Source organism: Ornithodoros turicata, chromosome 1, assembly GCF_037126465.1.
Source record: "Ornithodoros turicata isolate Travis chromosome 1, ASM3712646v1, whole genome shotgun sequence".
In the NCBI taxonomy this organism is placed as follows: domain Eukaryota; kingdom Metazoa; phylum Arthropoda; class Arachnida; order Ixodida; family Argasidae; genus Ornithodoros; species Ornithodoros turicata.
Window position 1 is genome coordinate 184,611,739 of NC_088201.1, and position 27,401 is coordinate 184,639,139.

Sequence of the window (27,401 nt, forward strand, 5' to 3'; positions counted from 1 at the left end):
AATTTGATAACAAGCACTATCTGCAAGTTAACGGGACAGCTATGGGCACGAGAATGGCCCCCAACTATGCAAATATCTTCATGGCATCCCTGGAGGAAACATTTCTCGAATGTTCCGTGTTGAAAACACTTGTGTACAAGAGATTTTTAGATGATATTTTTATCATATGGCCTCATTCTGAAAGTGACCTTCTCACGTTCATCAACCGGTTCAACCAAATTCACCCTAACATTCAATTTACCTCCCACTACTCCGCCTCCACTGTTACCTTCTTGGATGTGGAAGTCAAGTTACAAAACGGCGGCATCTCAACCAACTTATACCGGAAGCCTACAGATGCTCAGCAATACTTATCGTTCCGCAGTTGCCATCCAAGGCATACTAAGTTAGCCATACCTTATAGTAAGGCATTGCGCTACCGCAGAATATGCACTAACGATGCCGAACTAGACAACCATCTCCAACGACTAGAACAAACCTTCATTGATCGTGAATACCCGGACAAACTTGTTAAAGACGCTATAGCCAGAGCAAGGTCCACAGATCGCCAACAATTGCTCCAAAGATCTCCTCGAGCCAATGGAAATGCTGCAGTAAATCTCACTGTCACATTCAATGGCAGCGTTCCTAACATTAGCCGGATACTCAACCGCCACTACACAATTCTTTCACAATCTGATCGGATGAAGGAAATATTCTCACAGCCACCGCGCGTAAGTTATCGCCGGGCGCGGAACATCCAAGACAGACTAGTAAATGCCAAAATTAACAAACTTCCAGAAAATAACATTGGTTGCCACCCTTGTAATGCAACTAGATGCCAAATTTGTAAATCAATGCAAGCCGCTAACTCTGCAGATAGTACCAATTCTAATTATCGGGTCAACATTAATGGCGACTTTAACTGTAATTCTTCCAATGTTGTCTATCTTCTTCAATGTAATGAATGCAACGCCCAATATATCGGACAGACAGCTACTTCATTTAGAACGCGATTCAATAACCACAAATCTGACGTCGCGAAGAAACCTAACCTGCCAGTGTCGCGCCATTTCAGTAAACCAGGACACTCAATCACCAATATATCTATTTTCATCCTGCAGTCAGGCTTTCTTTCCCAGCGGCTCAGGGAACAGCGCGAGTCTTATCTCATTCATAAATTCCAGTGTCAGATAAACGAAGATCCAGGAATCCTTTCTACTATTCGCAACCTGCATTCCTAATCCAGCACAATACATACACTCTTTTGTCTCTTTTTCAGGCTCACGGGTATTTCCTCAAGGTCCTGCTGCACAGACCCGGTCATTCCCCTTTCACTTAGTCACCAACCTATGTTAGTCATGACAAAAGCGCATGCGCTGCTCTCTTTCCCTTGTACATAACCCTCTCCCATATATAAAGCTTGTTCTTGTCACCAAACCCCAGTCCCGTCGAAGGCAGCGCTGACTGCCGAAACGTCGACCCCTATCCCTATATGTGTTAATAAACTCCCCTTTGTGTTTTCCTGTAAGCTCTTTGTCGTCTTCTGATTTTTCCTGCTTATTTCATTCTCGTGGTCAACCGCCCTCCTAAGCTTCTAATATATATATATATATATATATATATATAATATACAATAACATAATAGTATACAACAAAATAGCCCTTAGCTAGTTGGATTGAAAACACTTCTGTTAGAGAATGTTTCTTCTTACGGATTGCCAACTTGTCAGGACTTATACCAATCATGCAATTACCCACTACACTAGGGAACTTCACCAATGAAAGACACACCCGTGAAAGCATTCTTGAAGAAGGAGGTCAAGCGCATTGGAAATTTGCATACGGAAAGCAAAAAAAGAATCAAGGCTTTGCAAGAAAAACAACGTCGCATCACACAGGAAATCGCAAAACTAAAAAATGTTATTCAGGACCTGATAGCCAAAAATATTCTTCTACAAGAAAATGCAGATGCATTAACCAGTATAGCAGGAGCCAACAAAGATCTGTTGTGTTGTGTTAAGACAGACGGCAAAAAAGAAGCAGCAGGCCCTTCCCAGAAAGTACAGCGCAGAACTGCGAGCTTTTGCACTCACATTGCATTTTTACTCACAGAAGGCCCACGGTTATGTGCGCAAGATCTTTGACACATGCCTGCCCCACCCTCGCACTCTTAGAAAATGGTACCAGACAATTGATGGACAACCAGGATTTTCGAAAGAAGCACTAAACGCACTAAAAATGAAGGTAGCAGATAATCAAGTGAAGGGTATTCCAACTCTCTGTACTGCGATGGTTGATGAAATGGCAATTCGCCAACATATTGAATGGGATGGACAAAAATTACATCGCTATGTTCACATCGGGATGCGTGCCAGTAGTGATGGTTCAGTAGCAAGAGAGGCTTTCGTTGTAATGGTTGTATCTCTGAATGGCAGGTGGAAGCTCCCATTAGGCTACTTTCTAATTGATGGACTATGTGGCCAACAGAAGGCTAATTTGCTAAGACAGGGGCTTTCATTTGCAAACGAGGCTGGGGCTGACATTTTGTCACGAACATGTGATGGAGCAGCATCAAACATGGCAATGTTGATAATCTTAGGATGCTCTATGAACGTGGAAGCTGGACTCAACACAAGCTTTCCCCACCCAGACACAATGTAGCCAGTTGTGGTGTTCCTTGACCCCTGTCATATGCTGAAGCTCGTGCGGAATGCACTTTGCCAGAAGCAGAGCTTTATTGTCACTGGCGGTGTAAAAATATGTTGGAGCCGCATTGAAATGCTTCATCTCGCTCAAGAAAAAGAAGGAGATCATGCTGGGAACCGTCTGACGGCGGCACACTTGCGGTGGCAGAAACAGCCCATAAAGGTGCGACTAGCTGCTCAGCTGTTGTGTGCATCAGTGGCAGATGCATTGCAGCACTGTCGTCAGGTGTCTCTACCAGGTTTCAGTGAAATAGAGCCAACAGAGAAGTTCCTCCGTGTCATCAATAATGTTTTCGACATTCTGAACTCCAGAAACATTCGACATTTCACGAGCCCGGACTTTCCTCAATGAAGCATCCGAGTACCTGGCAGCACTACGAACATCTGACACAGGACAGCTATTAATAACCACCAACAGGAAAACGGGATTTGTTGGGTTCCTCATCTGTCATCGCAGCATATTGCAACTCTACGAATACCTTGTTGAAGAAACACCAAAGATTCGGTACCTGCCGGTATATAAAGTGAGCCAAGACCATCTGGAGCTCTTTTTGCAGCAATCCGCGCTCACGGAGCATGCAATAACAATCCTACAGCTCGGCAGTTAGCATCGTCTTTCAAGAGACTGATCATCCACAACGAGATTGGTGCAGCTTCAACAGGTAACTGCTTACCCCTGGAAAACATAAGCATCCTAAACGTCTCCAGTGGGGTACAGCCCCGTTCTGAAGCAGTCAACTGATCAGCAAGCAGACGAGAATTAAGTTCAATCGGGGAAGAAAGCACATTTGAAATCGCTGACCATGACTATCTACCATACCCCACAGAACTATCACTATCGCAGTTCGCTGACACAACTGTCACATACATAGGTGAATTTATAGTTCGCTACCTTCAAAAATGTTTGAAATGTGAGACGTGTGTGGAAGCACTATCTGTGCCAGCAGCAGGTCTTCCTGAACACTCCCTAATCCGTCAGAACAGTATGGGCTGGCTAGTGTATCCTTCAGAGGACGTCATCCGTGTGTGCCAAAAGTGTGAGAAAGTGTTCAGGTCAACAATGCTTACCTCAGCCTTGTCGGCAACAGGGCTGCTGAAGAAACTGCTGATGGATGTAATAACTGGCATTATCACGACAGATATTTTCTCAGTGCTTCAAGACAATCATATGCTTGAACATGAGCCGCTAGAGAACCATTACTTCCATCTTATAAAATGCATAGCGCATAAGTATTTAGATGTCCGCCTTCATCATGCCACAAAGTCTGCAGCAGCAAGTCCTCGCTCACAAAGGTGTCGCCAGATGTTTACGATGCTGACACTATTCAAGGGACAGTGACCATGACGACTGCTAACTTTTTTCCCACTTTTTACTCGTTTATGTACATTACATCTTCCATTTTGTTAGTAGAGTGCTTGAAGTTGCAAGCGTAATACAGGAGAACCACTTCAAGGCACCTAATTGTTCTGTCAGCACTTCGGCAAAGTTCAACAAGTTTGTTGTGTTGCCACGATCTTAATGATACCCAAGTATCGCACTGGAGCCTCGTTGTATTTACCTACATCTGGATACTTATTGTTGTACCAAACTTTACATTATCATCATTGTTGGAGCAGATTGTAAATATTGTAGGATGCTTGTTATGTACAAAACATCACATCGCGATTTGAACAAACCACTGCAAGGCACAATTGTGGTTTTAATAAGACTTCAGGTGACCGTCGCTTGACTGATATCGAAAGCTTCCTCAAGCACTCAGTCGATATAATGCATATCGAGCGAGAACTCTTATGTTATCCAAATTAGGCTCAAAGTTGAGATGTACTGGTGCTACACTGTATTAGCATACTCAAGGTGAAATGCTGCAACAAATATGGTACCACGGAACCGTATTACCGAGGGCGGAGCAAATAAAAATACGTTCGCAGGGCCCTGCTCACATGTCGCTTGGCTGAAAACCATCTCAAAAGGGAATTTAGAGTCACTTCTCAGAAGAAACCAGGTTGTGCGTTCACAACTAAAACTCTCCGATCATTCTTTCGTAGATCACCAAAATTTATGACGGTTCAGGAAGGTGCTGCTCTTGTACTCAACTATGCATGTCACCTCTAGCACCTTGACAAGGGAGCCGCCAATTTTCCGCTGGGCAAGACGATCCCACAATGCTTTGCGCAGCGCCGCCGACCCGACACACTCGCTCCCGTAGAGAAATGCGCAGGGGCCTCTCCTTCCTTTCCTACCTCCATGGGAAAGCTGAATTGTCGAGTTCTAGTGAATGTTGTAATGGGATTGCCACGAACGTTGAGTGTTTTGAGCAATGTGCATCATCTGCGAGAAGTTGTTGGATGTAACGGGGCGTTTTGAATTGTGCATTTCGCACGCTTCAACGTCCAATCTTACTGTGCTGCCTGGATATTTGTGCAACGCGATTACATAGCATTTTCTGATTTTCAATCAATACGGGATGTACACGGGCAATATGAGGCCCGTATTGCCAGGATTTTCCCCATATTGGTTCAAACTCGGCAATATGGGGACCATATTGCCCAGTTTGAGCTAATATGAGAGAATCTCCCATATTGAACCCGTATCGCCAATGACCAGCAAATATAGGCCCAACGTTGTGTGCGGCTTGGGATAATATCTGAGGGAGGAGCGTTTAATGGAGTCTCTTGGAATCTAACCTCGGTGGCCCGCGCCCATACCATGAAGACTGTGATAATGACTGGGTGGAGTAGAATGTTGACGGAGTATTTTCTTCCTCACATCTCCCCGCGGGTGAAGGAACAGCCATCCTGGCGACGGAGCGGCCATCCGAGTGGCCTATGTAGGGTTTAATCGGAGAGGACTGTTGTCGGGGGAAGTGTGGTGGGTTCGATGGTATGCGTGACATACGACAGGCGGTTCATTACTCACTATGGTCCTGTGTGTGGCCCATGAGGATAGGCCACAGGTTTTCGAACAGTGACCCAAAGCCAGACAAGACTAAGTTGACGTTGTTGAGTTGAGGTTGTGCTGTAGCTTGCAGAGGAGAGTTGTATGCCAACGTACCATATGGCAAGATGATATCCCACTTGTCATGTTGTGATGACGCGTAGCACGAGATTATGTCAGTGAGGGTGTGTTGGAACCGCGCAGTCAGGCCGTCTGTCTAGTGATGATAAGCGGAGGTGAAGTGATGAACCACGAATGTAGCGTGCAAAAATATTGCTGAGCTGTTGGCTAATTAACTGAGGGGAACGAATAACGGGAACACCATGACGGAGGAGGATATTGCGGATGAAACTGTCAGCCATTCCTCCCGACAAACCCACAGTCAAGCACTGCAGTTTGAACATAGCGGGCGAGGTGGGCAATTGCCGGCGGCGGAAAGCGGAAGAGGTTCAAATAGGTCAATTGCAACCAGTGTTGTACCCGTTACCGAAACCCGTTATTGTAGTTATTACCGTCACCCGTTATTGCCGATACCGAAACATGGTATCGCGATAGTTCCAACGCCCAATCTACCTAATGCTACTGCCTTGCATTCGCCATTGTACAGTTCTCTTTTCAATTATAGAAATTGTATCCTGTTTGGAGTGTGTCTTTAATTTGCAGATGAGAGTGGGTAACTTCTCTCCTTCTCCTGAACTTAATTACCTAATGTTTTCTAAAATACGAGTCTAGTGAAAGAATCGATGACAGCAAAGCCGCCGAGACGACGGACAAGGAAGGGACACGAGTCCCTGTCTCACACATGTGTCAGTGAGCGTGTTCCTTCCGTATGTGCGCGTCCCTTCCTAGTCCGTCGCGTCGGTGTTTCCCTATGAGGATACTTATCACCAGCTGGCTCGGTATTTAACCATTCTCTCACTGCATTCAAAGAAGTTCGACATTTGAAATATCGTGTAAGAAAGAAATTACTTCTGAAGAACGAAAAAACTCCATTGTATAACCATGTATATATGTATAGGGAAGAAAATTAGGAGAGGGTGCACGTTGAACATATGTTAAGTCCCAAACGTCGCACCACCAGCATTGGACAGCTGTTTTGGCCTTATTGGACCTTCGTCAGCAATGCGTACGTGGGCGACGTTTGAGATAGTGGCGTCGGAAGGTCACGTGGAACGTGACGTCCTCCCGTGAGGGTGGAGAAACCCATCTCTGAAAGCCCAGCAATAACAGAGGGGATTCAGACCTTGCATGAAAGCGAGGTAAAGCTAGCCCCTGTTTCCGTACCACAAACGGACGAGGTGCTTTTTGCTGAGTGCTAACCAGGACACATCTAATAACTGAGCAGCAGCACTGGCTAGACAACGCCTACTGCTGGGGTATGTGCAGCGTGATCTAACGATAACTTCAAGGCACCTTCGCCCAGTGGATTGCTAAAGAGACAGCCTAGCAAAGCTTAGCGGAAATAAAGGGTGTCAGTCGTTAGTGAGCAACAATGTTGCTTTCAGCTGTCTGTGTCTAATCGAAGCAGCGCTTGTTGTTATGGTAGCGGGTATACAAGCGGTATGGTAACTGACATAATCGAGAGTAGATGATGTTGCCTCTCGTTGCCACTCCCCTGCGGGCGATCTTGTTCGCGTGGATCAGGACCACTGTATAATGGGATTGCGGCAAACAGGCTACTCTGTTCAGAGTGATCCAGTAAACAATCGAGCTGCTCAAAATCATCATCATTCTGACCTCTTGGGTATGGAAACTAGCCGGTAATCGTGGCTTCTTGTACCGCGTCACATCTGGCGTCTCGTTCCCTAGGGTTTTTCCAATGCCGACAATTTAGCGACCCACATGCACATCAACGTAGTGCCATCATACTCCGTAATAACCCGTTGGAAGCCACGGCTGATGGAAAAATCGTTCTGAGCTTGGGGCAGACACTGCTGTAGCGCGAGTGAGATAGCCTATACATTCCCTCCCTTAGTTTTGCTACACGCTGATAGGATGTTCCCGCTCACGCTCAACACGACAAAGCTGTGTCCAAGGCACGTCTTGGTCAAGTTGTACCTTCGATGTAAATATGGTGGAGGGAGGGACTGCATCAGACCAGTATGATTCGTTTACTATGTACAATCAACCTCTCCGTGTACGCGCACTTATATAATTTGTGTCTTATCTACAACAGAGAAGACTCCGAGCAAGCTGTTCTTTGTATTGTATTGTATTTATATGTATGTCATAATATATTCCATTGCATGCATGCAATTAAATGAATGAACATTCCCTATATTGCAAACACCACAACGAAATACATGTGCATCTCAATAGCCTTTAGTGATGCTTAATTTCTAGTGTTGTACAACAGTTTGTTTGTGCAAATAAGCCCATACTCTGCTCTTGCTCGATGTATACGATAATCGAAATAAATGCAATTCTACGAAATATCTGCGTTGCATGTTTTAGTTCATGTAGATATATTTCAAACTCGCACGGCGCATCAATATGGCAGGCATGAATATCTGCATGAATATCGGGAGGTGAAGTAATGTATAGACGACGTCTAGATCACACCTAACGATGGGAATAAGAATATACATATATTTACATACAATATAGATACTTAGAGATGTTTCGGCTAAATTGAGGTATAAACTTGGTCTAATCTTGGGCTATCTCGGTCTAACGATTTGGCCATATTGCGATAAATTGCAGAGGTTCTACTTGTTGGGGAATATGCGCTGGACTTCACCGCCGATCCTACTATAACAATAGGAGAGACCCAACGTGTGCTAATATCATATCTGACCTCGTCCTCGTCGTATACTGGGTCGTCCTCTTCATGTCCCGTGAAGACCGCCGCCACAAAAAGACACCAAGATAGGATACTACGACTTACATCTGACGCTCCCAGGGGTGGTAGTGCCACCGTCACATCTGGTACAAATGAGCACTACTTTCCTGCACTCCTGCAGCTGAACGAAGGTCGTAGATTACCACTGCGGCCAAGCCCATCAGAAGAAGCCATCAAACACTACCCGGTGCATCAAGGCAGATTATACGCACTTACGCCACTGTGACAGCACGAGGAGGCATCAGAAAACAGTCAGTTACCACTATCAACCACCGGAGCTTGTTCTCTTCTCTGCGGTATTCGCGGCAGTCAAGGCAATCGCCTCTGCATTTCCTGGTGCGTCGCAACCGCCCCAGGTTCAAGCCCTTCTGGCATTGGAGGCATTCTGTACCAGTATTGAAACCTAATCAAGTAATTATTTTTACCTCACCATGATGGAATTGTATAGAAAGGCCATAGCGATGCAGCGGAATCCTCGCAGGCTACGTAACAAGCTCCTTGATTTTAAATCTCATCTACAACAGTACAAGTTCCCTTTCATAGATGTATGTGAGCATGGCATGGATGCTGCGTACCGCCGTTAATGGATATACAATATATTGCTCTCATTAGTCCTCTAAGAGCAGAACAGCACTATACGCTAGTAATGACCTCGTTGATGTACACATTTGGTCAGTGTGTCACCACTCTAATGACTCTCGTCTGCAATATCCGGCTTGAGAAGATGCTGTTAACAGTCGTGAGAATTGCGTTAAGTACCATTGCCTTAGTTAAGTTAGCTAATTACATCGTGAGGTACAGGTTCCGTGGACTGATCTCCAACGCTTATTCATTTCACCGGAATGCCCAGCTCTCGTGCTGGGTGACTTCAATGCTCATTATACGGCCTGGGGAAGCCGTAGGACGGCCGGCCGGGGTATGAGGTTGATGGAAGCAATGGAGAATGCCCATATGTGCCTACTTAACAATCGACAGCCAACTTATATGCGATCACCAACATCACTCGATGCACTGGATCTTTCGTGGGCTCAGCAGACATAATTTGCCACTTGTCATGCGCTACCGATGTCGACACCGGATGTAGTGACCACTTTTCCCTATATATTTCGCACCACAGACCGCCTCTCTCATCCACTACTGGTCTGATCACTTTCACGAACTGGATACTGTTTCGTGCCGACCTCCAAACAACTCTGCACATCGGTATGTTCCCAGAGGCCCTCTCGCAAGCCATTCGTAGCGCCTTTCAGGACGCGGTGGTCCTGTCTAAAAGAGTCACAGGTCACGTCGGTTATTCTCCAGAAATAATCACCGTAAGGCATTGCGTCGCTGAGCAGTAAGAACGGCTCATTGAACAGGGGAACTTCCTGACATTGTTGCATACCGCCTGCCGAAAGCTAAAGTAACACGAGAACACAAAAAGGAACACTGGAAGCTACGACTGCTGTACACAGCAATTTTGTCCAGAGCTTAACGGTCTTAAAGGACGACGGAAGCGAAAATAGGCTGCAAAGCCATTTGCCTCATATTGCGATGTGTACCAAAACAATTCAGAATTCGACTTAGATTTGCGTATATTAGTTGAAATGCCGCCACAATCGCGATATAACATTCGGCCGTGGAGCACTCTGAGCCCCTGGTGAGCGTCGCCGCGCCGCCGTAACAGACCACGGAAGTGACGCACGTTGGCTCTCCTGTTGGAGTTCCTGACTTTCATTTGGCGTTTCGGCGTACGTCTAATTCCCGCAGCGGGGAACGAACGGAGACGAAGAAGCATGTACGAACCCATCTCTCATAGGATATAGCCTTCAGGCTTTCACGAGATCTCAGTATCGAACATCTTCAGGCGTTATTCAGAATTCGCCGTGTTTGTGCCGTTTACCGGGCAGCCGCACATGGAGCGCGAGAGATATTTGACGTCACGCACTCCTCAGATTTTCCCGCAATGCTTGGCGCGCTCCATGGGCGATCGTGTCGGGTGGGCGGCCCAGCGCGCTCGTAATCGTCAAAAATATGCCCATCCGTACAGCGTACTAGCAAAATACTAGTGGCACCATAATTTTACATAATATTTACACCTTGTTCGGTCCCGTTTTTGCAATGGACAAATTTCGCTTCCGTTGTCCTTTAAATTCACCAAGACTGGCCCCACCCAGCGGAGGTTATGGACTGCGACTTTACTCTAATCGAGTTAAAAACTGCTTTGAGATTTGTGAGTGTGGGCTCATTCCCCGGGACCAGATAACATCACTTATGCAGAGATGCGAAACATTAACGGCCGGCTACTCTAAGCTCTCCTTCATGTTTATAATATGTCATGGCAACAGGGATCCGTACCATCTACCTCGAAGGAGGCGTTAGTCGTTCCCATCCTGAAACCAGGCAAACCACCAAATGCCCTGTCCCCTCTTCGCCCTGTGAGGGAATGTGCCCCCCCCCCTCTCTTCGCCTGCATGTGTGCGAAAATTGATGGAGAGAATGGTTGTGCATCGTCTCGACTGGTGGCTCGAAAAGCAAGGTGCGTTCCCTCACGAAATGACGGACTTTTGTCGCCACCGAAGTTCATAGGTCCAGTTCTCGCCCTCGTTCCTACTGTCCAACATGCTCTTGCACATCGGCGGATCGTCGTATCAGTTTTCCTCGACATCAAGCGCGCCTATGACACCGTGTCGTACATTTTTGTGTTGCACGCCTTGCGCTTTTTTTGACGAATCTGGTCGACTCTTCAGCTGGCTCCACGATATCTTTACGAATCGGACTGTAGCTGTCCCCACATCCCAAGGCCATAGCCCTACGCATCTTGTTCATCAAGGCGTAGCCCGAGGAAGCATTCTGAGTCCTACACTCTTCAATGTGGTAATAGCAGGCCTAAGGTCGATAATTCGTCGCAAAATAGCATTCTCTGTGTATGCCGATGATGGTGCCCTTTGAACAGTAGGCAGGTCACGACCAGCGATTCAGGGTCGTTTGCAGCTCGCCTTAAAGGGACTATGAAATTTCCCGAACCCCCATACTTTTTTTCGATGGAAACTGTTCTTCCCGCAGAGAAACTAATATGCCACAAATTTTTCCGGACGAAATCGCTCCACTATGCGAGGAGCGCGCGCTGGAAATGTCTCTTCCGCGTTCCTCCTCTCCCGCGCATATTTCCCTGCCGATGGTGTAACTGTACGGACCGCTCCTCGGTTCCCCGTTACGTCACCGGTGTTGCACAATGGCAAGTAATGCCGCGAGCTCGCGCTGTGGCTGCCGCCACTGCCGAAATCTGCCGATCACGCGAAAGCTGCTGTCATGGAGATTACCACTCCCGATGAACGCATACGCGGGATCCTACGGCGCATGCTCCTGGCGGGATTCCTCGGCTCGGCAACACGTCACGATGACGTGTTGCTGAGCCGGCCGTGGTCGCGTCAAGTTACCCGTTGTGTCTCCGCTCGGCAGCTCGTCACGGCGCGGCGCTAGCTGTCCTCCCTTCGCCGCTGCGTTTAAATTCGCTCCCGAGAAATCCGCTCGCGTGACGAAAGTAAAATTTCGGTTCTAGACTCAGAAAAATGTCTTCTTTCGAACGAAACGAAGAAAAAAATCGTTTCATAGTCCCTTTAAATAATGTTCATATGTACCTCACGCGACCTGGGATGAACCTTTCGCCCGAAAACTGCGTCGAGCTCCCGTTTACCAGGAAGGCTAGGGGAAATTTCCCTTTTTGGGATGGCGTAAAAAAGCTCGATCCTGTACGCTCCCATCACTTCCTTGGTGTGCTCGTAGACTTGGACCTTGGCTGGGCTCGCCACAATAAGCACCTCGAAACCAAAGTGCAGCGATAAATTCCTGCAATTCAGCATTTTTCAGGCTTAGGCTGGAGCCGTGATCAGCGCTCCCTTGTAGCCGTTCACGCGGCTTTGGGGAGGGCGCCTGTGCTTTACTGCCTTCCAATCTTGCACATGATTTGCACAACGCCATTAGATACCCTTCGGACATTGTTTGCCTGAAGCCTTCGTCTCTGCCTTGGTATTCCAAAAACCTCTGAAACACGCGAAGTCCTGGCTGAAGTGGTGAGCTCCCGGTGGAGGTTCTCTGTGAGCGTGAAAAGGCTCGACACTTCCTACGTTTGCGTGCGCACCTTCCCCGTCACCCACTCCCCAGAAAAATTGAGTACCGTAAAAGTATTTTTTTATCGCGTAGCGCAGAGGACACGCCAGGCCCTCACTGGCTTCATAGCTAAGGACGCCACACCGCAAGACGCCCCCGGATCGACTTGTGGCCGCGGTTAACCAGACCGTCTCGGAGAAGGAGCTCTCGACATCCTGGAAGCGTAGAGGACCGACGGCCTTTGTCAGCGTGTGTGAAGTTGGCTGGAAACGGCAAACCTGGAAAGCACGGAAGACGCTGGTGAGAGGTACGATTCCTATCAGCTGAGCGAGGATGGTCTCCTGGTCTGGTACACTCCCCAGGCGGACGACGAGGAGGTTGGTGATAGCCCTTTCGGATGGTAGTTCCAAGGAAGCTAAGTAAGTTATTCCTCAAATACTTCCATGATACTACATGGTCGGGTCACGGTAGCGGCAGCACGACTTATGCTAAGTTGTGTCGTATCGCGACTTCGCCAGGCATGCTGTCCGATATGTCAGAGGTCTAAGCCGCGTGGAGGGCAGCCTCCCGGCTTGCTGCAACCGTTTGTTAGTCAGAAACCTTGGCAGATAGTCACATGTGACGTAATGGGTCCTTATCCCAGAAGTCCCCATGGTAACCAGTATCTGTTAGTTATTACAGATTACTTCACGAAGTGGGGTTGAGCTTTACCCGCTGCGGAAGTTGGTGTCCGCTCGGACCTGGGACAGACTGCTGGACGTTTATTTTTTTCCGGTTTGGATTCCCAGACCAGCTCATCACGGACAACGCCTCGTACTTTACAAGTGCGTTGAGCATGTGTCACGTAAAGACGTCCCCTTATCACCCTCAGGCGAACATAACTGAGCGGGTTAATCGGAACCCCAAGATAATGTTGGTATCTTTTACCGAAAGGCATAATGATTGGGACGCCCGTCTTACGGAGCTTGGCTTTGCCACTCGTACGACGGAAAATGAGTCGACAGGATTTCCCCCGCTTATTTGAATTTCGGACGGGAAATTTTATTCCCCTCGAAAACACATTACGAACACGGCACGGACAGCCTTGTCGTTTGTATACGCGAAGTATGCTAATGATCTTCGCGATAGGATTTCTACTGCCATTCGTTTGCCACGAGAGCGTCTTGAGGTCGCAAGACTGCAGCAGTCTCTCCAGTACAACAAAGGTCGACGCCAGGTCATTTACCGCGTTGGAGACCTGGTTCTAAGGCGAACACATCCCCTTAGCGATTCAGCGAAAGGCTGTGCTGTCTCTCTCACTGATCGGTGGCACGGTCCTTATCGGGTAAGCGCGCAGCTAACTCCGGTGACTTACAGGCTCGAGCGTTGCAGTGGCAACGAGGAAACGGGCCCCGTCCACGTACAAGACCTCAAGACCTTCCGTAAGCGCATCTCGGACAACGGCACGTGGGAGGAGGACCACGATCCAACATCGGAAGGCCACTCTCTCTCAAGTCCACCTAGGGCCGGTCAACCATACCCCGAAGAGACTACAGCCCAGGGCGGGGTTCCCAGGATTACCCGCTATAACCTTCGCCCACGTAAGCAACGGAAGTGACGCCTTTTCGTTTTTTGTGTGTGTTTGCTGGCCCCGTCCGAGGTCCCAGACCCCTCGAGGGCCCTCTTTTTGCCGGCACTCAAACACGGCCACTACGGCTCCGACCACCCAGCCTACGTCATCACGTAGCAACCCCCCCTCCCCCTCCGGCGCCAGCCCAGGCCTGAAACGTTACAGTCGGATATGTTTCCCGCCGGCGCCAGCGGGATCAGACGCGCCCGCTTCACTCCGACTTCCCGGCCGCCATCCCAGACTTTTTCCGGAGTCACACCATGGAAGACATTTACCCGGACGAACCACCAGCTCTTCTCACGCCTGACGAAGTTGCCCAGCACTACCCCGTTTGTGGCGTGCCTCAGATCTGTCCAGACACCCACCGCGCAGGGGCCCTCCACGCAAGTCGGGTCCTCGGGTAAGTCTTCCTCGCAAGCTTCACTCGACTTACGGACAGCGGTGGCTCTCATCCAACGGCTCCAACCTCAACTTCTGGCTCAGCCCTCCTCCCAGGGCTGTTCCCCTCTGGTCAGGCCCTCTCCCCACAACACAGCCGCCGACGACTTGTTGGACCTCTCAGACCTCCCTGAGGTCGGTGGGGTTAGCGGAGGGGAACCCCACAATATGTACGAGTATATGTGTGTGTTTGTGTGTCCGTGTGTGAGACAGTGAAGCCTCACCGAGACAGAGGTATAAGAGGAGATGTGAATGGGATATAAGAGGGTAAATGTAAATGGAGGTAAATGATTTGAAATTGAAGTAGGTAATTAAGAGTAAGAGGTAAGAGTAATTGAAGGCAATTAAAGTATGATAGTTGAGCTTAAAGGTAATGAATGTGAGATATATGTAACAGATTAAATGAAATTAAGGGTTACCGAAGGTAACCGCAAGTCACCGGAGGTAATTAAATGTAATTAAAAGTAATTAACGCCAATTAAAGGCAATTGAGAGTAGTTTAATCAAGTAAACGTAATCAAAGGGAATTAAATGAAATTCACGATTACTTCAGGTAACCTGTGGTTACTTTCGGTAATTAAAGGGTAATTACAGGGTAACTGAAAGTAATTAAGGCTAATTACAGCTTATGTAAATGAACCTGCACATAGTAATTAAAAGTGTCGAGCCGGAAGCTGGAAAGTATGGACCGCAGGTGGACAACCGGAAGTCAGGTTAGACCGGAAGTGGCGAACCGGAAGCCGAGTGGGACCGGAAGTGAATACCGGAAGTGTAGACGGGAAGTGGACAACCGGAAGATGGTTTAGACCGGAAGTGGATACCCGGAAGTCTAGTATGGACCAGAATAGCCGCTTAATGCTAACATGTTTCCCTGACATTTACCGCTAAATCGCTGCTGAATTTGTCTTACGTATACGAACAGGGATGAGCGCTTGTCACTCGTACTTGCGTTTTGTATGGAGCCAGTGGTGCGGATCCCGTGGTAATCAGGGACAGGAAATGCAAAGGCACATGCTTGTTGAGGGTAGGAAGAAGGGTCGGCGCCGCCACAGCTCATGACATCACCACGTCGTTCTAATGTTTGTCTGTGTCATCATTACTGGGGCATCTGCCCACGTGAGGTAGCGTGTGAGGATTGCACTACGAAGCGAAGCGGAGATTGCATTCCACAGTGGTGTACTTGTATCCTATTCCTTCATTTGATGATCCAGACATTGCATTAATTAATGGACGTTGAACGTTGCTAGGATTGCACGAATACCCCGTCTTACTCATTTATCGCTTGCTATCTGAGCATCGGTACTGGATAGTACATGCTCGGCACTCGTACACCAAATTAACAGGAACCTGCCGATGTTTATTAGTGACTAGTGATTAGTGCGAGTGGCTACACTAACTACACTACGGAACCTTCATCCGGCGAGTAATTTTTTAAAGTAGACCCGCTAAGAAGGAGGAAACTAGATGATAAATACTCGGACACGAAATAGCCCGCGCATGAACTCACACTTACAGCGCGTCTATGTGAGGTAGACAGGAAGGCTGGTGTAAACCGCTCCCAACTCACTCATAAACGGAGCGTTTCAATCCAATCGGTCACGTAATATCTGAGTAAAACGTTTCCAGTTGCACGTACTTTCATTGCTGACTTACGAGAGTTACGAATAATGTGAGTTGGCTCATCATCCTTAGCATTATGCCCGCATCCACCGATGTGTCATTATCACTACTCTGCCTTATTGCTTTCGACTGCGTAACATGCTTTAGGAGACTGGGACTCCTCTACATTAACCCGTCAATATGCTCTGGGGTCTGGGCTCTATGTTTTAGTCAGCCACGAGCAAAATCATCACACAAACAGCGGTAGCTTGTGTAAATCTTTAGAGCTCGTCTGGCAGATGAATTTTCGGGAAAATCATTTTGGACACTCGCACAAACCCTGCAGTTCCACCTCCCTTACTTGTCTTTCTTTCCTTGTGGCCTGCCAGCTACTACTTGCACCCCAGCACTGCCGTTCGTATAGCTATGGGGAGTGGCTTCCACCAAAAAGCATTAGCGTACAGTATGTGGTTACTATAGAAACAACAGGGCCTCACTGCGCAACACAACCCACCTTCACGTCTTCATGGCCGCTTAGTGACACGTCACGCTTCGCGCTAATATGCTATTTCAGTTCCATCCGGCTATAAAAAAATTTAAAGTGATCAAACTGTACAATACAGCCAATTTCGATGCTATAAACCAAGGACTAGCCTGCTCCCTAAACGAGTTTGCCAGAAATACTGAGCATTGCACAGCCGAAGAAAGCTGGACAGCTTTCAAAAACTTGCTTAATGATCTGATGGTTGCTCATCGATGACCATATCACACAATTCCTTGGCTCCACGGTTTAATGGATGCATACGATCATTGATCAATGTATGCAATCATTTTTCGCAAGGTCCGTGCGGGACACCGTAATGCGGTAGAAGCATATCGCGCCTGTGAAAACCTACGCAGATCTACAATTATGAATGGCAAGAAGGACTTTTTTCTCATGGCCCAACCATCAATGTTGACGAAAACCCATTAAAGTTTTGGAAAGCCCTGACCCCATCAACTTCCCAGATCATTCAGCTAAGCGACAACGACAAGAGCCTACATGATAACGATGTACGTGAATTATTGTGTGCGCGCGTGTGTGTGTGTGTGTTGGAGATAATCGAAATCAATTGCCATCAGTTGCACCTACTTTACTTCCTCCTATAAGGAACATCAGATATCCAGTAATGGTATCATAAATATAATTGGTGCTTAAAAACAAACATCTGCCTGTGGATTAGACGACATTACTGCGAAGACCTTAAAGCCCACTGAATGGGAGACCAGTCAGTATTTGGCTATAATATTCGCACAGTCACTTCAATCCGGGGTTGTTCCCCTCGACTGGCGTCTCATCTAAGTGGTTCCTATTTTCAAAAGTGGTGACAGTAGCTCTCCTCTTAACTACCGGCCCATTTCCTTAACTACTATTCCTTGTAAGATAATTCAGCACATCATCTTCACAAAAATCTGCTTTTCTGGAACGCCATTTCTTTTACTATCACCAACATGGTTTTCGCAAACGGTACTCCTGCGAAACACAACTGGCATGTTTTATATACAACCTGCAAGCTACTTTACATAAGGGCATTCATACGGACGCAAACTATTCTTAGGTCTTAAAAAAAAGTCTTCCACAAGGTACCCCACATCTGCCTTCTCCTCAGGTTATCCCGCCTCAACATACCATCGCCCCTGATAACATGTATAGAACCGCAAACAGGCTACAACAATCAAATTTACGTTATCCTCGTTCCGTTACCTCCGGAGTGCCTCAGGACTCACTACTTGGCCTCCTTGCTTTTTCTCATCTATATAAATAACCTTCCAAACGGCATTCATTCCACAATTCGCCTTTTCGCTGATGATTGTGTCGTTGAACGAGCGATCTCATCTTGCTCGGAGCAGTTCACCCTGCAGCGCGACCTTACTTTAATTGATGAATGGTGTAACACCTGGCTGGTGGAACTCAACGTCAATAAATGCGTATTCGTTCGTTTCTCACGATCCCTATATATTCTGTTTCGACGGCATATTCTATCTCTGGTCGTGCTATCTCAAGTTCTAGGGCATATAAGTACCTCGGGCGACACTTAACATCCAACTTATCATGGGAGGAGCATATATCGATCATTTACAAGAAAGCTAATAATAACTCACTTGCTTTGCTTCGTCGATACATTCGTCCAGCTGCTGCTAACGTCAAACTTCTAGCTTGCACTCCCCTCATTCGACCCAAGTTAGAGTGCGCATCATTAGTATGGAATCGCATTCAAACATACCTAACATCCCGCATCGAATCGGTACAGAATAGATGCGTACGCTTCGTAATGTCAGACTACTCGATTCCATCAAGTGTTTCCCTGAGGAAACATCGTCTGGGTTTTCCGAAGTTGTGTGAAAGAAGAAATATTTTTCGATTACTCCTCTACCACAAATTCTTCCACTCAACTTCATCACAGCAACCGTACATCAGTAGGGCTAGTTTCATATCTGAAGGCATCGACCACACCTTTAAAGCACCGCGTAGCCTTTGTCAAACAGAGTTCTTCGGAAAGTCATTTTTCCCATGAGCCGAAGTCGGGTGGAACGCCCTACCCCAGTCCATAGTGGATATTGTTGACCCCATTGTCTTTCCGAAACATCTCCATGCCCATTTACACTGCTAGTAGCCAACTACCCTTATGTTCCATCGTCATGTTTTCTTAATATAATTAATGTACTCTTACTTGTATGATGCGAGTATTAGTAATATTTATTCAGTGTTCTTAATAATGTATTAACACGTACTGTACTGCGTTTTTGTGTTCTTAATGATATATTAGCATGTACTGTACTGTGTTTGAATTTTGTATTACCCATGTAATGACCGCCACGGTCGACTGGGTTTCTGAATAATAAATAATAAATTAATAAATGACCGGGATCAGGCTCAAACGACATTGAAAACTATATCGTTCCAACTCCCGATTGTCGGGAGCCGTAGCCTGTTTCCATAACACTTCTACATAGACACAAGGCGTTGCATTCCAGAAATGGGGCCCTGGTCGACAGCAACAGAGCTTCAGAGAGCATCAGCTTTCAGAATAATAATTCTGAAAGCTGCATGACCATAACCGTGTATTCACACCAGCGACATTCCCCGCAGAAGCAGAAGACGCGAAAAACGTCATCGCTTTCTGAGCGCGAGCGCTCAACGTCCAATGTCCACGTACGCTGCTAACCGTGGGGAATATCCTGCGACGCAGCCACAAAATATTCCGTAGCAGACGACAGGAAGCGCGCTGACGGAGTCGTCTGCTAAGTGTCGTCTGCTAAGTGCGCATTATGCCACTCCTGATCTTCCGCACCGTGTGAGTGTGCTCAATATAACACGGGACGGAACTTCGTCTCTGTGAGCAGGGTTTTCGCTTTTTCTTCCACTAGAATGTTCCGTGAGGATGTCGCTCATGTGAATATACAGTAGGCGTCTTATGCAGCGTGTTCCCTTTCTACAGTGAAGGCAGTTGCCCAGAAACGTGAGCGTACCAAACGCACAATTGCTCAGAAATGTAGGGGGGGGGGGAGACTACGACACGACAAATTAGTCGGTTTCTTCATCCGTTTATTGGTCGTCGTGTACCAGCTAGTCTGCACACTACACCTTCTGGTAGTAAAGATAGGGTACAAGCAGCATGCACTTCAGCACGAGGGAAAGCCGAAACGCACGTACGAGAAGGAGTGTCCTTCTTTCAAATTTGGAGAAGGAAGGCAAATTTGTCCTTTGCGTCGTGCCTCTCGCGTTTCCTTCATGTCTTACAACTTCTGTTAGTTTACGCAGAACAACCTGTGTTATACTTTACAAGCTTTACTTAAACTCCACAGGGCCGCCTTCATTATCCGCAGCCCGCCAAAGCCACCAAGTGTGCTGGGAATATTGAAAGGCTCGTATGTCTGGTACATGTTCAGAAAAGGAGGAACTACTGTAATCAGCGTACAGGTGAACAGGTAGGTGCTCTTCCTGGACCTTAATACGTGAAAATGACCCCAAGGCCAGTGCTTCTGCCTCTGGTGAAAGCCTCTATGCGTGTCCATGTACGGGCTCCTAACTTTAAATTTCCGTAAGTGCTCAACCGCATCATGCGACTGTCAGGGCTGAGCTGCTAGGCTTGTCGAGCGGCAGGACACACCGGCGGATAATAATACCGGGTGTCTTTTTTTTCTTTGGCACAGATTTTTCGTAAAAAAACTAACGGCTATAGACACCCCGTTTTCACTGCTATCATCTCTGGGGCGGCGGACGTCATTGCCCATCTGTTGCTCAACCGTCGAATGACTAATTACCTAAATATCGTTAATTAGCTTTTTCATTATAAAATCAAAGACGTTGTCCCAGTGAGAACATCTGTTCCTTTCGTGTCAGGGTACAACAGAGATTTGTGTTTTAAACACCCGTAATTTACCATATATATTTTTTTCGATGTTCAATATGTAAGCCTCGTGGCGAAACACGTGGAAAAGAGGTGTCCATTTTGATGGCCAGAGCAGCCGTTCCACCGTGGGAACGCAGGTGTTTGCCGGATTGTAAATCAGTAGGCAACTTTCCATTCCCAGAATGTGACGCAGTCAGCGACCTATTTGTGACTAGGGAAAGTGGGCCACGTCTTGCCGGCATTGTAGAACGCCCCGTGTCACGAGGTGTTCAAAGGAGGAAACGTAGGGAATAAGGTCACTCGTCCTGTGGTCAGCGAAAGTGAAAGGTGTAGTGAAAGTGGTGGCGGCGGTTCTCCGCTGGGGAGATTCCGAGGTGCGCAAGTTGGTACTTTCAATGCGTGGGCGGTAGTGTAAACGGAAGTTCGAGGACAGACGAAGGGGCAAAGACTGTAAGTGGAGTCAAGTTACGCAACCAAGTGAGAGACTCTGTGTGAGGAAAGTCAAGGATGTTTTGGGTGCCCACGAGGGAAGATAGGAAGAACCCCCCACTGAAGAAGAACGGTATTGGACTGCGACCGAGCCGCTCCGAAGGCTCCGTAACCACCACAGCTAAGTTTGTTTGAAAAGCGTTGACTGTTTTGTATTCATACTGTGATTTATCGGAGCCTATGTGGCAGGGTTGTGTCGTAGGTCAGATTTGTAGCTTTGACGTATTGGGATTATCGCCTGTGTGGCGTTCTTATGTTTGTAGTTGTGATTTTGAAAGAACGTGAGTGTATATGATCAAGTGTAGCAATAGTATTTTTTTTATTTGTTCTCTGTTCAAACCAGTCCTCGTTCATCTATCCGCCCGCAATCCACCATCCGTTTGATTGGCTGAGTCCGAACTTTTATGTTGCTCACGGGGCTGTATCTCACACCCGATTTACGTGCTTTGTGAAATCGGTCATCTGATATCGTCGCCGTTTTCAGAACAAAAATCCGTTCTGTATATCGTCCACAAAAAAAATTCATGAAGGAACACCATTTTTTATTTCTTTATTTTGTTCATAGCGCATCTTCGCAGACCCGTCTTTCCTCGACCCCCAATGTGAGAGGGTGAAAGAGCACACTGTCGCCTCTTGCATCCTGGAAAAAGATTAAAAGAAAACAGAAAACGCAACCCAAGACAAGGGCAGTTCCGATAGCGTCACCCGATATGGGTGTTTTTCTTATCTTTTTTTGTTCCACAAGGTAAAGCTCATATTCGATGCATGAGGCGGCACTGTGCTCATTCACACTCACACATTGGGGGTGAAGGAAAAGTGCGTCTCCGAAGATGCGCAATGAAGAAACTAAAGAAAAAAACATGGTGTTCATTCACGATTTTTTTGCGGACGATCTGACGAACGGATTTTTGTTCTGAAAACGGCTACGATATCAGGTGACCGAAGGGAGAAGATGAAGAAGAGCTTGGACGTATTGCAGTCGGCTAAAACTCGTCGCGAGCGTGAAAATGTCATTTCTGTGCGCGTCCACCTTTGAGCATGTAGGACACAAAGGGAAAGGTGTGCAACAGCTCGTTGAAGATAAGACGAGCAATCGTGCGTTCGCTTCATGTGTTGGTACCGTTTGAAACTCAATAGCGGAACGACATTCATAGCGAGTAGCGTCGTGCGTGTCCATTGCTACAGTATCTTGTTTGTTCGCTATATTATACTACTTCGAAAACACCTGTGTGCGCGACTTTTTCACTTGTACAATGATTGTTTATGAAGCGATGTGGCGTTTCATTGGATGCGAGGATGCTGAATAGAGATGCGAAGCCCCGAAAAAAAAAACGAAATTTTTTTTTGGAAAAAACAGTTTATTTCATTTTTTTTCCTCGTCCGGAAAGATTTACCAAAATTTCCAGGAGAAAAAATTCAAAAATAGAAAGTCTCGTGTCTTTCATGCGTGCCAACCCGCCAACAGTGCCTTAGATGCCTTTAATCCACCAATAACCACCAACTTAGAGCTCTCTCTGGCCGCTGCAAGCGGTCGCCATGGCGTTCACATAATGTACGAGTGCTGGTTGGAGTGCACTGGTTGTGCTAATTACCTGTCGGTGGGTAGACAGCAGTCTCATGGGGTGCTCTGCTCTACATTTATGCCTAGAGGATGAACACTACTAAAGTTTCTAGCTCATTATATGCTGTTGTTTAAATGGCTTAATTTAAATGGCTTAATTGGCTGCAGTTTAAATGGAAAAGAGACGCTGTAACCACGATTGTTTCCATTTCTTCGAATTTTGAGAATAAAAACCGTCCTAACCCGTCATAAACCCCATCATATAGACCGTGGATGAATTAGCCAAATCGACCGCAAAATACGGTGCGTAGTACGGTTGTTCTGTCCAGAAAAGTTGTCCGCCAATAGAGGTTTAGTTGCGCATATTTCAGCGACGCACTAACTGGGCCGCATAACACCGGCGTGAGGAGGACAAATCACTTGCAACCTGACAGAGAGGCTGCAGGAAAGGAGGAAAGGGAACGAGAGACGCCGCGTATGTACAGACAAGCGGGTTTTTGATTGCTGGATGCGAAGGCATAAAAAGAGAAAGCAAATAAAGCGATAATGTTAAGTGGTGCATGATTTTTTCTTCCATGCTGTTGGAATGCGCGACTCTTTAGCGTCAACGCCTGATCGACCAGCTCCGGTGGCGCAGCGGTAACGAGTGCGCTTGGAGACTGGGAGGTCCGCGGTTCGAATCCGCGGGCCGGCTGTGCCGTCTGGGGTTTTTCCTGGGTTTCCCTCAGATGTGTAATAGGCGTATGCCGGCACAGTTCCCATGAAGTCGGCCCATGGACGCAGCTATCCTCCCCCCGAGCGGATTCCGCTCGGTCTTCCACTTCACCCTCTCCTCCTCTCCGCCACCTTTCCCTTCCCGAGAAACATGCCGCCTAATCAGGCAGGCAGACCTCTCGGGTTCCTCTCAACGACACTCCCCCTCCTCCTCCTCCAACGCCTGATCGTACGTGTGCGTTATACACCGCTCTGTCCGGGTCCGAACCATGCACGGCTCCTGCTTGTTTTGGCATGCCCGTCCCTCTCGAATATCCCGTCGTCTTCCACAAACCCGTTAAGAAAAATAGTACACGAATGTGAATAACTAATGTGAACTATAAGGTGAATATTTGTACAGAACTTTGGTTTACCCGGTTCTCATGGCTTTTTGTGGTCTGCACGCTAAAAACAAGGCCTCACCGCACAACACACCGAGAACGAACCGTTATTATGCAGAATGATATGGCTCCGTTCCGTGATTTGCAGAAAGCGGTTGGTGTACACCTTTCTGGGACACACATGCGCACATATTCAATGCACAAAAAAGTGTACAGCTACCGTTTTTAACAAATGAGAGGACGATATCCTTCGACGCATTCACTGGCGAAAAGCGGTGTCATGCGGTGATGCTCTTTCCTTAGAGTGTGGTTGTGGTTGTGAACATCGTGATAGAACAGCGATATCCAAGTGTGTCGCCGCACGAGCCGCCCCATCTACAAATGTTTCAAGTGCACGCCTTCGGCACCAAGGCATAGTTGTGACCTGCGGATTATGTCCCGGGTTGCTCTCTTAATTTCCCTTGGGCGAAGTTACCTACAGAAATAAGTTATTCACTCCTGCAAGTGAAGCGGCGATCGGGGTTCCTCTTTGTATACTCCCTCCTTGATGCGTCCCCACAAATAAAAATCCATCGGAGGCAGGTCCGAGATGATCTGGCTGGCCATGACACAGGCCCAAAACGGCCTATCCATTATTCACCGAAGAGTCGGTCGCAAAACTGTAAAGTGAAAAATATCTAGGCTCTCCTGCGTGCCGCCTCGTACGAGCCGAAGCTGCAATAAATACAATGTCAAAATACCCTGCTATAAAACCATGTCAGTAAGAAGCGGCTATCAAACTACATTACATACCGTTGCACAGAGCGCCGTTATTAACAGTATCACTGCACCACTGTACATCATAGTGATGTGTCCAGCGCTATGTGTCAATCAGCGTTCATAATACTTACAGGGGCAAAAATGTACAAAAACTGGAATGCCTCACACGTCCACTACATACCGTAAACTTAACCGTAACGGCTCAACTGCTTAAGGCGAAGCGCGAATTTCATGAAATGCACGATCAGCATCCTGACACTTTGATGTTTCATAACAGACTGATTAATCTGCCGGCGACCGACAGAGACACCTCCGTGCAAAATTATGCTGCATGAACTGCAAAAAAGCATCTTCAAGTAGGAGTGGCAAAGCTAACTTTTCTGACCCCTGTACCTTTCAGGAATTATTCACAAACATTTCGAATCACGCCAACTATTTTGCAACGCGGACGATCAAGCGGAAAACGTGTAGCACCTCATTACTTTGGTTAGGGATGCTCCTGTCTCATTGGTTCCGATTTACCCAATTCTTTGAAGTGGCTTCTCATTTCTGGTATTGGTAGCCACAGAACTTGTTGAGTCTTAACTTAGTGTTTCTCATTTATAATCATAGGGTCAACTCATTCAATTGCCTTCTCATTCCTTGTATTGGTTCAGACTGTAGCACGAGCACAGCGTGATCCACGATCCACGATCTAATCAAAGAAATTGGAAATCTGCGGTTCTGATTGATACTCACTAGACCAATTCCTTGAATTGATCCCTTATTCCCTCGGTGCGGTCTTCGCCACAAAACATGGCGGAGCATGATATCGCGAAGGCAGATTCGCTCGAAATCTACCAGTTTGATCAATTAGAAATATTATACACAATGAAGGAATTGGCAGTCTGGTTACCCATTGAATCTCATAGAAATTGCGGGGAAAATTCATTGATATCATGCCTTTTAATTCCAGCAGGGTACGCCTTGCAATGGCACACTTCGATTGTAACGTGTTGCAAGAGTTCGTTTAGTGCAGTGCAAAGCTGCTACCGTCTGATACGGATTATTTATTCTAATCCTTGCCTATATAAAGACTGGAACTTTGATACACGACAACGTTTTCATTACGAATGTCACATCCATGATTGTTAGCTTATGGCGAATTCCGCTGGTCATTTTAGCGCGGAAAAAGTCAGACAAGCCAAGTTTGGCTGGTCCCCGGCGTCGGGAAATTGGCGCCCCCATCGCCCGGCAGCAGCCGCAGTAGCCCCCTCCTGCATTCACGGGTGGGTCCCCGCAGGAGGGAGACCCCCACGTATAGCTGTGCGTGGCTTTCCCGTGTCTGGGGAAAGGGGGATCCTGGCAGTTGAGTGGGCTCTGAGGTTGGTTGGGACCCTTCGGGGCCCCTCCGGGAAAGCAACACACTGCTTTGGCCCCTGCTTCCCACAGACGGGTGGTCCTGTAAGGCCCGGCCAGGACTATTCAGCTAGTCGCCATCTCACTCTTCATTGCTTTCACTTTATCTTCTCCCCTCCTTGGTCCCTTTCTCTTTTCACCTTCTTTGGCGGCAAGGGTCAACTTCCAGAAAGCTGCACTTGGGTCATGCAGAGGTACCTGCTACTGCACGGTGTGCGGTCCCCTGGTTGGGCTCCGTGGTGGACGTTTGCACCGAATATGATTCGTTATTTCCTATGGACACAATCATCTAAAAAAAACAGATCGGCGCCCGAGGAGGAGCCGCACCGAAGAACGTACATTGAATTTCTTTGAACTAAGTTGTCCGGAACCTTGGTTTGCCAAGTTCCTGATTCTTCACTCACATGACGAGGCTAAACAACTATCTAAAGTATCTCCGTTTCTTGTTGCAACTCGTTTCAGGCCAAGAAACTGAGCTCATGAGACATCCAGGTAGAGGTCAATAATAAACAACAAAGTATAGCACTGCAATCTCTAAAGAACATCGGGGAGATACCTGTCTGAGTTACAACACACCGAACACTGAACGCCGTTAAGGGAGTCATTTCCGAAGAAGAGTTAATCGAGTGCAGAGAAACTGAAATCGAAGAGGGCTTGAAAGAGCAAGGCGTCGTCTCTGCCAAACGTATAATTATGCGGAAAGATGGTAAGGAGATCCCGACAAAGCATATCATCCTGTCGTTTAAGCTGCCCACACTTCCTTCTACTATCATAGCAGGTTATATCAATTGCCATGTCAGGCCATTTATTCCAAACCTTCGTCGCTGTTTCAAATGCCTTGGGCACAGCTCCCAAGCCTATCGAGGACAGTTGGTGTGTCCCAGATGTGCTGGCAAAGAACATACTCCCGAGTCGTGTACAAAAGACTTCCACAGTGCTAACTGTGAGGGGGGGGGGCACCCGGTCTATTCTCGGTCCTGCCCACTGATCTCTATGTATAAAGGCTGGATCGCGCATAGGAGAGGGGCTCGTGGGAGAGAGGTGCGGCAACCGGCCGCCATGTTGGAGGGCCCACTGGCGCCGGCTGCTCCCATAGGAAACAATGGGAAGCGATTTGATTTGGAGTATTTAGTGCGCTTTAAACGCTCCTTATTGCTGATTAGCACGCATCTTTCTTAGGAATGAGTGTGTTGATGTATTCCAAACGTGCTTCAGCCTTGATCGTCTAGTTTTTAATGGTAATTGCCTTCTTTTTCTTCTCCGCTGCATGTATTCCGAATAGCAAGTCGTAACTGTCGTGCGCAGGGCGCGTACGCATGAAGGTACACTTGGTGAATGTCAACCTATAAAGTTAATTATTTTTACTCAGAAAGATTTCACACTGTCTGTTATTGTAAGGTACATCCGTTTTTATATTTTTTGTTTGTTTTCGTTTGTTGTTCGGTTTTCGTGTGGTGTTCCGCGTTCTCGTTCGTTATTATGTGATTTGGTATTGTACGGTTCTCGT

At 47.2% G+C, this 27,401-nt stretch overlaps 1 protein-coding gene across 2 annotated transcripts in view; it reads left to right on the top strand.

Annotated features, from left to right (window-relative positions):
• LOC135373900 (uncharacterized) overlaps window positions 1-27,401 on the top strand; it is a 153,866-nt gene that overhangs the window by 61,841 nt on the left and 64,624 nt on the right. For both annotated transcript variants that reach the window (XM_064606944.1, XM_064606954.1), the window contains exon 5: window positions 20,046-20,168. In XM_064606944.1, coding sequence (XP_064463014.1) covers window positions 20,046-20,168 — 123 coding nt within the window. The remainder of the gene's footprint in view (window positions 1-20,045; window positions 20,169-27,401) is intronic.